The sequence below is a fragment of the Labrus bergylta genome, chromosome 7, assembly GCF_963930695.1.
Source record: "Labrus bergylta chromosome 7, fLabBer1.1, whole genome shotgun sequence".
In the NCBI taxonomy this organism is placed as follows: domain Eukaryota; kingdom Metazoa; phylum Chordata; class Actinopteri; order Labriformes; family Labridae; genus Labrus; species Labrus bergylta.
Window position 1 is genome coordinate 24192138 of NC_089201.1, and position 13420 is coordinate 24205557.

At 39.7% G+C, this 13420-nt stretch overlaps 2 protein-coding genes across 5 annotated transcripts; one reads left to right on the plus strand and one right to left on the minus strand.

Annotated features, from left to right (window-relative positions):
* Positions 1-1071: 1071 nt before the first annotated feature.
* On the plus strand, positions 1072-7810 carry LOC136179718 (early endosome antigen 1-like). Of its 4 annotated transcripts, none has more exons than XM_065957185.1 (21): positions 1072-1553; positions 1638-1702; positions 1785-2055; positions 2197-2273; positions 2363-2489; positions 2581-2706; positions 2849-2968; positions 3056-3124; positions 3233-3388; positions 3467-3696; positions 3778-4042; positions 4630-4729; positions 4907-4949; positions 5050-5119; positions 5244-5293; positions 5379-5463; positions 5568-5666; positions 5959-6078; positions 6194-6316; positions 7207-7285; positions 7578-7810. In XM_065957185.1, exons 1-21 carry the CDS (start codon positions 1467-1469, stop codon positions 7796-7798), a joined length of 2583 nt encoding a protein of 860 aa, XP_065813257.1. In that variant the 5' UTR covers positions 1072-1466; the 3' UTR covers positions 7799-7810. The 4 variants fall into 4 exon arrangements, with proteins under 4 accessions (XP_065813257.1, XP_065813256.1, XP_065813258.1 ...); XM_065957184.1 differs by having other exon boundaries at positions 1073-1553; positions 2194-2273; XM_065957186.1 differs by having other exon boundaries at positions 1073-1553; positions 2194-2273; positions 7207-7273.
* A 429-nt stretch (positions 7811-8239) lies between these two features.
* Positions 8240-12869, minus strand: syt18b (synaptotagmin XVIIIb). Its single transcript, XM_065957188.1, has 5 exons — positions 12242-12869; positions 10722-11722; positions 10071-10227; positions 8930-9090; positions 8240-8832 (listed from the first exon to the last, which is right to left on the minus strand). The coding sequence occupies exons 1-5, from the start codon at positions 12384-12386 to the stop codon at positions 8686-8688; spliced, it is 1611 nt and encodes a 536-aa protein (XP_065813260.1). The 5' UTR covers positions 12387-12869; the 3' UTR covers positions 8240-8685.
* Between the last annotated feature and the right edge of the window lie 551 nt (positions 12870-13420).

Sequence of the window (13420 nt, forward strand, 5' to 3'; positions counted from 1 at the left end):
CACTAAAATTAACATCAATGCCTCTTCATGACATGGAAAAGCAAAAGAGAACATGAGTGAGAAGACTGGTTATTTCTTGATAGTTATTTTGTAAAGGACAAGATCAGCAAAGCTCTTAAAGGCACTTTGTCCACAGGGTTCGCCATTGATATTGCAATATGAGATGAGATTCAACTTTATTGTCATTACACATATACAAGTATAGAGTAACGAAATGAGGTTAGGCATCTCACCAGAAGTGCAATAAGCAGAAAGTGCAAAAATATGTGCTATGTACAAGTAATTACAAAATGTACAGATGTAGACTAAAAAAAGTGAATTATTGGGTATATATGGATGGCTGGATTAATGGGACGCTAGAAATATAAATAAATGCTATAAATATAAATATATTCTTAGGATTATAATATACAGATTAAGGTGCAGTGAGCATGCTATACTAGATTACAGATAATATACAGAATATGGACATATTGTACAGGTCGATAATTTATTGAGGTGATATTAACATACTATAATACAATAAATAAATTAAATTAAATATTGTTTGAAAGATTGAGATAAATGATGTTTATATACCATGACTGGCATAGGCTAAGAAATAACTTTGTATTTAGTCAGTAGCATGCAGTATTTCACACAGAGTTGATGAATATTAGCAAGCTGACATGTTGCTATCTGACAATTCATCACATGGTTTCTTATACCTGGAGCAATAACCAATTCCTCATAAACCGCCTATCGAATAACATAAATGCTAATTATATTTATCTATAAGTGCCTAAAAGCAATAATAAGCAATACGCTTATAATAATAATTAATTATAAATCAGAGGCTTACTCAGTTTATTATCACTGTTTAGGAAATGTTCTGAACAACTCATGTCAACCAACAGCCAGTACACATATCTAGTGAGATCATGTGGAGACTATCCCATCAAGTGTGAGCATATGACACACCCACCCCCTGTGTACGTGGGTTACCATGGATACCCAGTTCAAGGGCTGTACACTGAAAAGCTTGTAATCAAAGCTGTGTGAGGCTTACAAGAAGATTAAGTGGGCATTGTCAGTGGACAGGAGAGGGTCTCTACAGCAAGGTACTGTAAGATGTAGGCCTATGTGAAATGTTTGGCAGACTCCAGCTATGTAGCCTCATTTTTATGCATTTGATGAGAAATGCTTGTATTGAAATATGGAGAATGGTGTGATTAACTAATTTATAATAAGAATAAATGATGCTGTTTGTTCTCAAACACCCTCTGATCAAGTGGTGTTAAAATTAGTTGTTTATCATCAAGTAAGCAATGGGAATATATTACGCATGTACCAAGAATAGACACACACGCCAGCAGCCACCTTTGTGTGAAAATCTGCTCCTGTCCCTGGAGCAGTGGAGGAGATGAGGATTGAAAACTCACCCATACAAAGAGAAGACATAGCTAAGATCAAGGCGGACAGTCATAATGTTCGGGTCCTCATACAGGAGCTCGAGTCCCTTTTCCCTCACGGATCTCGACATGTGGGACAACAGATCTCACTTTACAGCCCAGGTAAAACTCAGTTACAACTTTTTTTCCTGGAATAGAGCAGTTTGATCGGAAGTTAATTTAAAAGTTTGTGTTTTTCTTTCATAGACCTCCACATGGTGTGGAATGGCAGCTGTCTCCGGGACTGGGTGTCTGTCCAAAGTCAGCACAAGGTAAGAGAGACATTTATAAGTGGCCGAGACTCAATCATTTCCATTTCCAAGTAAAGGATGTTTAAACTCTGTCTGACTGTAGCACATGTGGGAGCACTGGTGGCTTCAGACAGAATGACCCAGGTCTAAGGAAGTGGCAGTCATTGTCCCATCTGGAGGCCGCACCACGACCCTTTCCTCCGTCTCCAGGAGCTGAAATGAGGGCTGCCAGAGGAGAATGTAGCTTAAGACAGGCAGAAGCAGGGCGATGGATGCAGGATGTCCACGAGCGTCTGGACACCCAGCTGAGGAACAGAAAATCACAGCTAAGCTACAACAAAACTACCACACAACTCCTTGACATGAAACACAAGGTACTCTAATAAAAGTACATTTCAATTGTATGTTCTCCATTTATGCGTCTTTATAGATTTTTCTGCCTCTGTTAGGTGTTTGGTATGGGTATCATTTGCACACAATTTCCTACTATCTTTCACTGATGTGTTAAACAGCAGCTCTCAGAAGCAATGACCGCTTTCAACCTGGAGAAGGAGGCAGCTGAATGTTCCCGAAGAGGAGAGCTTCATGAAAAGTAAGTCCAGTCCAAAACATGGGAAGGGGAAAATTTGAATGACTTGAGACAAGACTGAAATTCCTCCTCCTGTTAAATTCACTCTCAAGGGTCCTACAGCTGGAGAAGGAGCTGTTTCAAATGAGGTCTAGTTTGGGCAGAGGAAACACTGATCATCCAAATCCTGTCTCACTAAGTAAGACTTCACCATCGCGTGAAGAAGACTTGAGAAGACAGGTGTGTATGCTTTGAATATATTTGTGATCCATACAATGTATTTTATATGTGTACGTGTTGGTCAACAAATGATTGAACACATGGATTTCAGGAGAGTCACAAGGTTGACACAGAGCTGCGCACGCTGAGGGAGGCTCTGAGAGAAGCAGAGGCGAGAGCGAAGACACAAGAGGAAGAAAGAAACCAGGCCCTTCAGAAACTCCACACTTCCACAGAGGTCAGTAACAACATATGGAGGGAAATCCCTACATTTTCTGTTGATACTTTTTTTTTTTTTTTTACAAGATGCCAAAGTTACACTGTCTGCTGTTATAAGGTTATCTTTTTATTGTTGTCAATTTTATTTCCATTGTATGTAGACGCAGAGGACGCTGCTGAATCAAATTGAGGAGATGAGGCTCAGCCACACGAGACAGAATCACTCTGAAATTCAGGAACAGCTGAGTGAAGCTAACAATAAGATCAGCCAAGCATGCCTGGTCAGTTTTTTGTATGAGTCAGTTTAACCTTTCCTCTTACAGAATTTAATTATGGGAATTATAGCTTAAGATTGTGTTTCTTCTCAGGAAAAGGCTATCTTGACAACTCAAGTGATAAAGCTGGAGGATAATATAAAAGACCTGAAGAGCAAATTGGTAAAGGATCTGTGTGACAAAATGATTCAGGAAGCAAATATACAATCTTTAACTACAATGATGGATGTTAATACGTTTGTTTGTTTTTGTCCCATATATTTGGTATAGGAAAAAGCAGGTCTCCAGCAGAGGAACCAGGTCCTGGAGCTGCAGCTGAAAAGATCCCAACAGGGTTCAGATGGATGTGAGGACACTGAGTCGAAAAACAACAAACAGGATCAGAAAACAGTTGTGATGAGGGAAGAATCAAAGGCACTCAAAGAGGTGGAAAACTTTGTCTGTTAATTAAGTTTACATTTTTGGTAGGTCTTTATTAAATGATCTCTGTTGTGTCTCCACCAGGTGAATGAAAAGCTGATTCATGAGCTTGAAATGACCAAGCAGAAACTGACAACATCAGAGTGTCAGCTGCAGGAGATAACAGCAGAGAGAGACATGTTCTCCAGACAAACTGCAGAGATGAAGGAAGAACACTCTCAGCATATCAAAGACAAAGACCAGCTGATCAGTAAACTGAACCAAGGTGGACATGAGGAGCTAACTGAAATGAAAGAAAAGTGTGGCCAGCTCAGGTGAGAGTGTTACAAATCATACTTCAGTATAAACTATGCAAGTTCCCTGGCTTTACGGAAACATTCAAACAATTTTTTCAGGAAATCTGTGGACGTTTTGGAATCGGAGAAACTGAAATTGCAGGATCAGTGTCTGCGTTTAAAGGCGGAGGTTCATGAGAAAGAGGAGAAGCTACACCTGCAGGAGGAAGAGTTTCAGAAACAAGATGCAGCGAGAGTCCAGACCATGCAGGAGCTGCAAGCTGTGGCCTCACATTGGACTGAGAAATGGCAGAAGGCTGCTTTGACACTGCAGGCCACACAGGGAGAGCTCGAGGAACTCAAAAAGAACAACTTCAGAAATGGGGTAAGCCTTACAACTCCCTTATAAATACTTTATTTTATGACCTAGCATTGCATTTAGATGCTTCTTATATTCTAATTAAACAAGGTGTTCAAGCAGAAGCTGTGCCTGTTGCCAGTGAGATTCAAAACAACAATAAAAGACGACTAGAGAGACAAGCCTTGTGTCCACAAAGATGATCTTATTGTTGAATATGTAGTACGTGTCTGAACGAGTCATTTCACCCTGTGTTTTTGGAAAAGGAATTTTATTGGTGAAAATAAAGGTACATCACTTATTTTCTGTATTCACATTTTTCAGAAGTATTAATGGGACAAAACACAGCAAAACAAAAGGGTAAACAAAAAGAGAAGAGCCATGCACTATAGAAAATAAAAATTAAATGCAAGTCTATATAAATTGTTATTAAAATTATTATAAATGAAATTACAGCACATATATAACACAAGTAACACCCTGTTATGCACCCTTTATCTGTGGCAAATCAGTCCTCAAATTGTACAATAGAACAGTGAATGATTAATTTACATCCAGATTGAAGAACAAAGTTGAGTATCAGCCTTGACTTTCCACTTTATGCTATTTAATAGAGGGAATCTGAGTTATTGCTGAGGCTTGAGCTTGGCGCGTGCAGACAAGAGCTGGAGTTGGAAAGAAGCAGGAATCAGCTGCTGGCTCACGTACATAAAGGTAATGACACATATATTTCCTATAAGTTAACTGATATGGGTTAGAGGCACCTGCAAATAATGTCAAAAAGGTTTCTGCAAAAAAAAAAACAGCACTTGTCCCTCTCTAAAGTGTAAGTGTGTTTTTTTAATTCTTTAACACCAGGGGGCGTTAAAGTGCTCTGATTTTGTTTTTCAGGTGTTAAAGCGGTGCGGGATGAGGACACAGAGACAGTGACAGAGTGAGCAGAATTTGATGAGATTATCATTTTTAAAATTCAAAGTGTACAGATGAAATTCTGTGGTCTGTGTCTCTTATCATGTCCTCTGTCTGTGTATCAGCTTATCACAATCCTCTTTGTTATGTGAGCCACCATCCGACTCCCAGACGAGCAAAAACAAAACCCCTCAGGTAACAACCTGTTCCTCCCTCAAATACAAGTCTATGTGCAGTTCTATACTGCATGCATAGAGGTAAGCATGTAAATAAAATATTTCCAGTATAGAATGATGACAGTAACTTTCATGCTTGACAGGTGCATATTAATCAGAGGATGGCCAAAGCAGAGGAGGATCTAAAGGAAAAGTAAGCTCCTCTAAATATAGAGAGATCTACTGTTTTAAAGACAGTGAGGTGAAAATGTAACGGGTTTGATTTTGTACTGTGTTAGGGAGGATGCTTTGAAGAGCGTCGAGGGGCTGAGAGAGACTGAACTAAACAAGGCTCAACTCAGGATTTCTCCTCTGGAGCTAAAGGTGAAATTGCATAAAACATTATGTGTTTTTGAACTTGTTGGAAGGTGTCTTCCTCTGTTGGTGAAGATTATGAACACAATAAGTATCAGAATGCTTGTCTTTAGGTTAAAGACGAGCAATCATCTTATGAAGGCAATAAGGATACAACTGTTGGTTCAGTTAATCCAGAAACAGAACAGCAAAGGAGGATGGTCACTGAGCAGGTATGTGTGCACTGTGTGATGCTAAGATGGTGTGTTGGTCAGCTGTGAGTTCAGACTAAAACATTGCCTATACAGATAAACATTCATGGATTGACCAAGAAACTGAATAGAGGTATTCAAGATCCCTAGAGGGGACTTAGAGCATACTCTTTCTAAATTCTAAAGTGGGTAAACATAAAAAAAAAACATGTTAGTATTGTCATTACATCAAAGCTCTCTGTGCCTGAGTGTAGCCTTACGGCTGCTAGTGTGGCTAATCCAACAGGCGATGTTTATCTGATTATATTTGTAGTTAAAGAGTCTGTTTAAAGACCGAGAAGCTAGGGAGCTGCAAACAGGTGACAACAGTCCAGGAGCAGCTCTGACAGAGGCCTCATCCCTACAGGACCAGTCCCACACTAAAGCCATGCGGGTAAGAAGCATAACTAATTCTGAAACAAGAATGTAGGAGAGTCATAAAGAAACAGAGGTCGCAATTAAACAGATTATCTAACATGAAAATGCCTATTTTTTGAATGTTCTTTTAGAAAACAGGGGGCAGGAGGATCTGGGCACAGAGCTCAGGCTTGCTGCCTGTGTTTGAGGAGGATGAGGAGAGCAGTGAATGTTCAGGAGGGGAGGAGGCAAAGCCAACAGAAGTGGCTGCTGAGGTAAACGTCCAAAACCAATGTCAAAAAGTCAAAGCTTAAGTAACACCAAGTGACATGGTTGATGTCAACATGTATCTATGACAACTTGTTTATTTGCCCTGCAAATGTAACTTTCAAGAGCAAGAGCTAAAAGGCTAAAATGTCAATGCAAAATCTCAAGCCACAACACCACTCAGTAGACGGTCTATGTATTCACTTTTCCATGCTCATGTGTTATCACAGATGTTGATGTTGCATCTGCAGTTCATGCAAATTAATACCATAAATGGCATAATCTTTGCACACAGATTATATCATGAAATCAACAGTGCTAGCTAAACATTTACTTATTACATATACTCACACACACGTGTGCAGACTAATCCCAGCTTCTGCTTTAATCAAAGAGTATACCGCACATATGGAGGGGCTGTCTCTCCACTTGAAACATAATTCAGCTACAATCTCACACATGACTCTTTCCACTTTGTAAATAATCAGATTTGAAGCTGAGGAGTGAAGCACTGCGCTGGAACACATCTGACTCAACTATAACAGGATAGGAAAGAGTTAAACTTACAGCCTGAGAACAGAGAAATAGTCAATGATTCAAGATGTTCACGTTCGTCCGAAAGTCATTGAGCACTCTCATAGGTATTGAGTGGCTTTTACTTTTGTAATTACCTTAGAAAATCCAAATGTTCTTCTCCTAAGAACCACAAAAAATGTTAAACGGAGCATTTCTTTTTCAGCTAGAATGAAAAAACAACACATGTAACCAATCATTTATTATTTTTAATGGACAGAAATAGACTTTTAAAGCACTCTACAAATAAATTCTAATTAAAATATATGCAAAGAAGGTGGATATAGTCCCCAGTATGAAGTTGAAACTATCTGTCCTCTGCCAGATGTCTGATCACACTGTGGGTGCAGGAATCGTCACTCTGAAGGCAAAACATGAGAATCTTCTACGAGGTGAAGTTGTGTGTGAGTCAGTGTAATAATCACTAGTGTAGACATGTGCTGTGATCTGTGCTGTGTTTGTAGTTTATCCAAAACAGGGACTTCTCCACAAATGTCTAACAGAACAAAATAATATGGAGCGTATTGTTTAATTAAATAATATGCTCTTCACTAATAGTGAATGCACCCCTTATCTCAGATCTTTTCCCCTCTCCATCTCTTTGCCTTCTATCTTTTGCACGTGTACTTTTATCAAATATATTTGACGTTTCTAAATATTGTCCTGTGTGTAATTATTTCCATCTTGATTTGGCAGCCCTAAAAAGCAAGCAACCAGTCCATGCTCGTCCTCAGGCTGCAGAAAATCGTTCAGACAGGACTCCAGATGTGGAAGTGGCAGACATACAGAACACTTCAGATGAAAACAGTCTGAAAAAGAAGAGATCAGATCCCATCTACCCTGATGGAATATTCCAGGCTGAGCTTGTTGATATCTGTAGCCCTGATGAAGACGAAGAGGAGGGAGTGGACAAATGAGGTGTTATGTTAAAGATGTCTGCACTGGGCAGTGCTTGCTTTGCTGGAACATTGACCATTACTGCAAGGGGTTCATTATAAATGTTTGTGCCTTAAAGCTTATACAGTATGGATTAACTCACATGAAGTGAAAGGACTAATTTACTTCAAAAGTGTATAGATGAGACTAAGCTAAGGTGGTACTTTGTGGATGTTAATTTAAATATGAGTTAAATGGTTTGTGCTTTTTTTTGTTACACACATCATCAACATTTGGAAGTCTGTACCTCAGACGATAGTGTTAATAAAAATCAAAAACTTCTAAAGGAAAAAGTCTGTTTTATTTCTATCTGACATGATATGATATGATTCTTCACACCAATGTTTCAAACCAGAATGTGCATGAAATGTTTTAAACTTATATCAAAGTACTGTGAAACTACAGATGAGAGAATAAAAAGTATCGCATATTACTCACACATCAAATCAACGACAGGGTTTTAAAGTCACAGGAAGTGATTAATCGAGTAACTCTGGAGTATTTTGAGATAAATACCAAATGGCTGTATTTAATTTCCACAATGTTTTTTGTTACTTGGAGAGAGATTGAATATTTGAATGAAATCACTGATGACAAATCGATACAGTACTTACCCATGGCAAAAATCCCAGGTTGGGTGTATTAAATTAAGGCCATTGTAAAGATGTAGGTGCTCAGTGTTTAAGCCTAACACTGACATTAAGCCTGCAGTGTCAGTAAATGTATCGTTCAATGCACGAAGCAAAGCACCAGTGTATCTCAGGAAGAAAGTTACTTCTATTTGTTCTTTTGGATGTCCACTGAGTTCAGACAGTACTCAGGATATCTAACCACTTCAAAGTTCTTTCAGCACTCATGTGTCAGAGCTCTATAGCAGCTCTGGTTGCACAGTGTGCCAGCGAGCCTGCTCCACCTGCAGGGTGCACATGTCCCTCCAGTGAGCTCGTCCTGCATCTGCAGACTGGGGACCAATCAGAACTCGACCGATGACATTCTCTTCTGAGAGGACCTGATTCTGTCACATGTGAAAGGCACAAAAAGTATAAATGTGGGTGGTCAATAAATGTTTTTCTCTTCCATGTTAGTGAGCTCTAAAAGTGGTGTTTACATACCTGCATGATCATGAACTCCAACATAAGCGGCAGCTGACGGATGTCTCCTGGAGGGAGGTCAAAGTGGAAAGAAGCGTTCCACACAGTGAAGGAGGCTGCTTTAGTTTTCCTGCTGCTGATCACAACTCCGTCATGGTGCAGGTTAATCTCAACCTGGTACTCTGTGCAGAAAGAAAAACGTTTATTGTAGAATTACCAGTAAAAAGGAAAAGGAAAAGTCCCATGGAGGTTGAAGAAAAAAATGACTTTTCCCAGTGTTGGCTAAGTCACAAAATTACACATAATCAGTTACAGGATGACACTAAATAAAGCATGATGATAAGACAGAAATCAGATTAAAAAGTAGCCAGGAGTTAGGTTGATAAGCAACCAATTAAAATATAATTGTTAGTTATTCAGTATTAAATATTTATCTTCTTCCTATACATAGCTACAAACCTCACAGCAGGAAACAACCATTTGTAACCCACCAGAGTCTGTGTATAGAATATTAATAACTAAAACACATGCACCAAAAGGAGGAGTTGCTCAAAAATGATATTTTTGCATATATTGTCCCTTTACAGAAACTTGGAATTAAAAAAAAAATGAAACCAGGCTGTCTTTACACCACCTCTTATCCTGTATATATAGTGTGCTCACTTAGAATTTAAAGGGGATTAAAATTGAGTTTTGTCTATTCTGTAGTCCAAATATACAGTATTTGAAATATTTCATAATCTGTTACAAAACAAGAAGAGATTATCCCAGCAGATGTATATGACACACTGTGTATGAAATGGATATCATATAATGAAATGGCCTTGCATTTGTGAATCTGCAATGAAAACATTCATGCTGAGACAGACAGGCTAATGCAAACAAAGATTAGATCTGTCAGAACAGAGATTCAGAGGAGATTGGAACATTTTTTCCTGAGGATTGTGGATAGTGAAGGATTAAATCACAATGTCATCACAAAAGGGATGATCTCCTGCTGCATTCGCTTCCTCTAAGAAATCATTTAATCCCTTAAACATTAAAAGCAAACATAGGGAATTACTTTACCTCTGCCCCTGCATGGCAAATGTGACAATGTCCCACCCATGCATGATGTCCTCATCGGATACATTTTTCAAATTTCAGTAAATGCTGTTTTTACCTGTTGCTGCCGAGGAATGAAAGAGATCATCCAGATTGTCTGCTCTGAGGACCGTGGCTTTGATTCGATGGGTCAATGCCTGATACTGAAGCAAAATGAAGATCTGTGGAGGACAGCTAAGTCCCTTACAAACCAGAGCATCCTGGGGGATCAGACTCTGGAGTCATAGGGCACAAGTGCAAAGAGCAGAGAGTGAAACCTCAATCAGTGGGAAATACAGCTTGGGCTTTTGAAAAGAGTGAAAAACACAATTTACCAAATGGAACACTAGTTTACTTGTACTGACTGCAGAGATCACACATCGATGTGTAAAAAGACAAACAAGAATCAAACAAAACAAGATCAGCCAACAAACAGATTTTGCCTCATTTCTTCTACCCTGTCCAAAATGAGCAAAACAGTCTGCAATCTTAGTAATATATTTTTTTTCCAAATATACAGCAGTATGTGTCCCAAATCCTAGGAATGTTAATTTTTGACCTCGGAGGCCACTCAAGTTCAACTAAAGTTTAAGTCTACATTTTTTTATATGAGAGGAAAAAAGCAACCCGAAAATGTTTGATTGTTTCCTAACTGGTTAGGCTTTTTGGTAGCTAGACAAAGAAGTACAAATATATATGTATATATATATATATATGTATAACCCTTTACCTTTTTCAGGTTCCACTTGTTGGGGTTAAGATCTTTGGTGAAGTGAAAAAGCTGCTCATTTCTCCAGGCTCTTCCCCCACAGTCGACCTCCACTTCACCCAGTGTGGTGCCTCTCAGGCTGGGAGGTTCCCGTATGTATACAGCTATTCTCAACACACACCTCTGGAGCTCTTTCTCTGAGCTTACCTTTAAAAGCATCAGCATGCTGTTGCTCTCAGGGCTCAGGCTGCTCTGGATGGAGGCCTGTATGGGGCAGGGGTACAGAGGCGGCAGGCTGCCCAGCACAGACAGGTCCTCCAGTTTGTGGGAAGTCCCAGTCAGGCTGGCGACGGAGACTGCCAGGGTTTGTTGCTCCAGAGAGAAGGCCATAGTGAAATGGAGGCAAGGTTTTGGTTCTTGGTAACTGGCATTAGAGCCATAGTTCAGTGGAGCCAGTGGAATCGGCCCTTCAGGCATGGAAGGGGACAGAGCCTCCGGGGTGAAGAGCCTGCTGTGTTCATCACAAGATATACTCCCACTCACTGTGCAGCGTCTTTGTAGAGCCTTACAGGTTTTAGCCAACAGTCCCAGTTTAGGAAAAGTAGGAAGAGAAGCATCGGTGTGATATATGGGTTTGTTAAGAGGAGCTGTCAGCGGTGGTGTGCTGAGGCGGCGCAGAGAAATATAACACTTTGGCTGCTCCTTATATTCAGAGACAGCTCTGTTAGAGGGTGTCAGAGAGGGAATCTCAACCTGTGAAAAAGCAGGGCTGGTAAAAGTGGAGGGGTACTCAGGCAGATTGCCATCCAGCTCCTTGTACTGCTGCCTGGGGGCTGTTGTCACAGACGAGAGAGGTGGACTCTGTGCAAAGGTCAAAGGTTCAGCAGGAGCCGGTGCTGACGTCACAGTATTTTTGTCTTTAACACCACAGATCTGACCTTTCCTCCAGCACAGAATACATCCCAGGACCAAACAGAGACAGAAAACAATCAATCCAACTAAAAGAAGGATTTGGAGGTGAACTGTAGACATAACAAAGAATAACAAGACAAATCAGATGACAAGAGTTTACAAGCTATTACAGGTAGAATTATTTTCTTAATTTGACTGAAAGCATTGACTCTATGCTATCAGTTTACACATTTCCAAGTCTGCCCTAAAAAGACATTCCATTATCAGCATTTAAGAAATTGTTGTTTGCTGTAATAATTCCTCTTATCCATAAAGGCTGGGTGAAAAAAAATCATTTCTGATCACTTTTAATCAGAGAAAGAAAGGTGGAGAACTATAAATCTGATCAGTACAAAAATGGATCTTGACATCAGAAATTTACTAAGGTATATTTTCACCTATCATAATTGACAATACATGGAAATTATGGAAACAACAACAAGAGCTAGTATGGACAGAAGGAACAATTACCAGTAGCATTTCGTTATTTTAAAGCACATTCTATTTACTTTGTAGCTTTTCATTACTAAATATCGGCACAAGTGATATATTTTAGACTTAAAACCGCTAAATTTCCTTTAAGACCATACCTTCGAGTTGTTTGGTGAAGAGGACCTGCACCAGCAGCCAGAAGAAGAGGATTACCATGATGCCCTCAATCATCCCCTTACAGCAGAAGAGCAGCACGGACTGCCACAGAGGCTGACCCGGGTACTCCTCATCATGGTAAGGCATGGTGACAATCCAATGCTGCAGGTTAGTTAAATCCTATTTCAAAAGTTCTGCAAGAAGAAGCCCAGAAGCCCCTGTGAAGACATTTGTCTGACTCAGGAAATCACATTTTGGCATTCAGTTCTGTCCCCATGTACTTCTGCTTCATAGGATCAATGAAAGCCATATGTGTGGGGTCACTAAGGCACAAATAAACATAAACAATTAACATCACAGGTTTCAGGTTTGAGCAAAAAAACAAGTTAAAAATCAAAACATATCATGATATCCTTCTGACAAAGGAAGAACCTCCAAGCACAAGATAAAGGTTTTATCTAAGTGAGCAGCTGCAGGTGTCTTTGTATATGAAAAAAAAAAAAAAATGTTGTCCTGACTCTCTGCAGACTGTTTATTCCAATCTTTGTCCCAGGACAGTGATCCCTTCATCTGCACAGTGACATGAGTAGTATTATTCCTCCCAGACGGGTAGGACCGTGGGCGGGGATATCCACCTCATAATTCCTTTTAAATCGTGCCTGCAGAATGTTTCTTCCACAGGGTCCAGATGCCAATCCAGCAGTGTGACTATAGAAGTAAACCCTGCTGCCCATCCCCCGCGTCCACCCTGTGACCCATGAGCTCTTATCTCCATTAGTACAGCTTCTGTCACAGGTCTGCTGCAGTTCAGGAATAAAGTCACAGACACAGACTTTTTCTTTAATTCCTGTTTTATGCACAAAGCATGTCGAGTTTTGATTTTCTAAATGTGCTGTGTTGTCAAATATGTATTTGGAAAACCAATATGAAACATACCAGTTGGAAACGAACCTTAATGACTGTAGCTAAAACAGGACAGGACCTGTATAGAATTAAGTTGTTCAATACTAACACAATACACAATATTTTCATGTTATTTGATGCATGACAACACTGAATCTGAAAGTGTGTGTGACTTAAAGGAGGGAATATACCCTCGTCAGGCCACTCACTTTTTGGTTTGTATTTTTCAGTGGTGTTTGAAGATCTTTTGGTTGAGTATAGTTCATATACTGCAATAT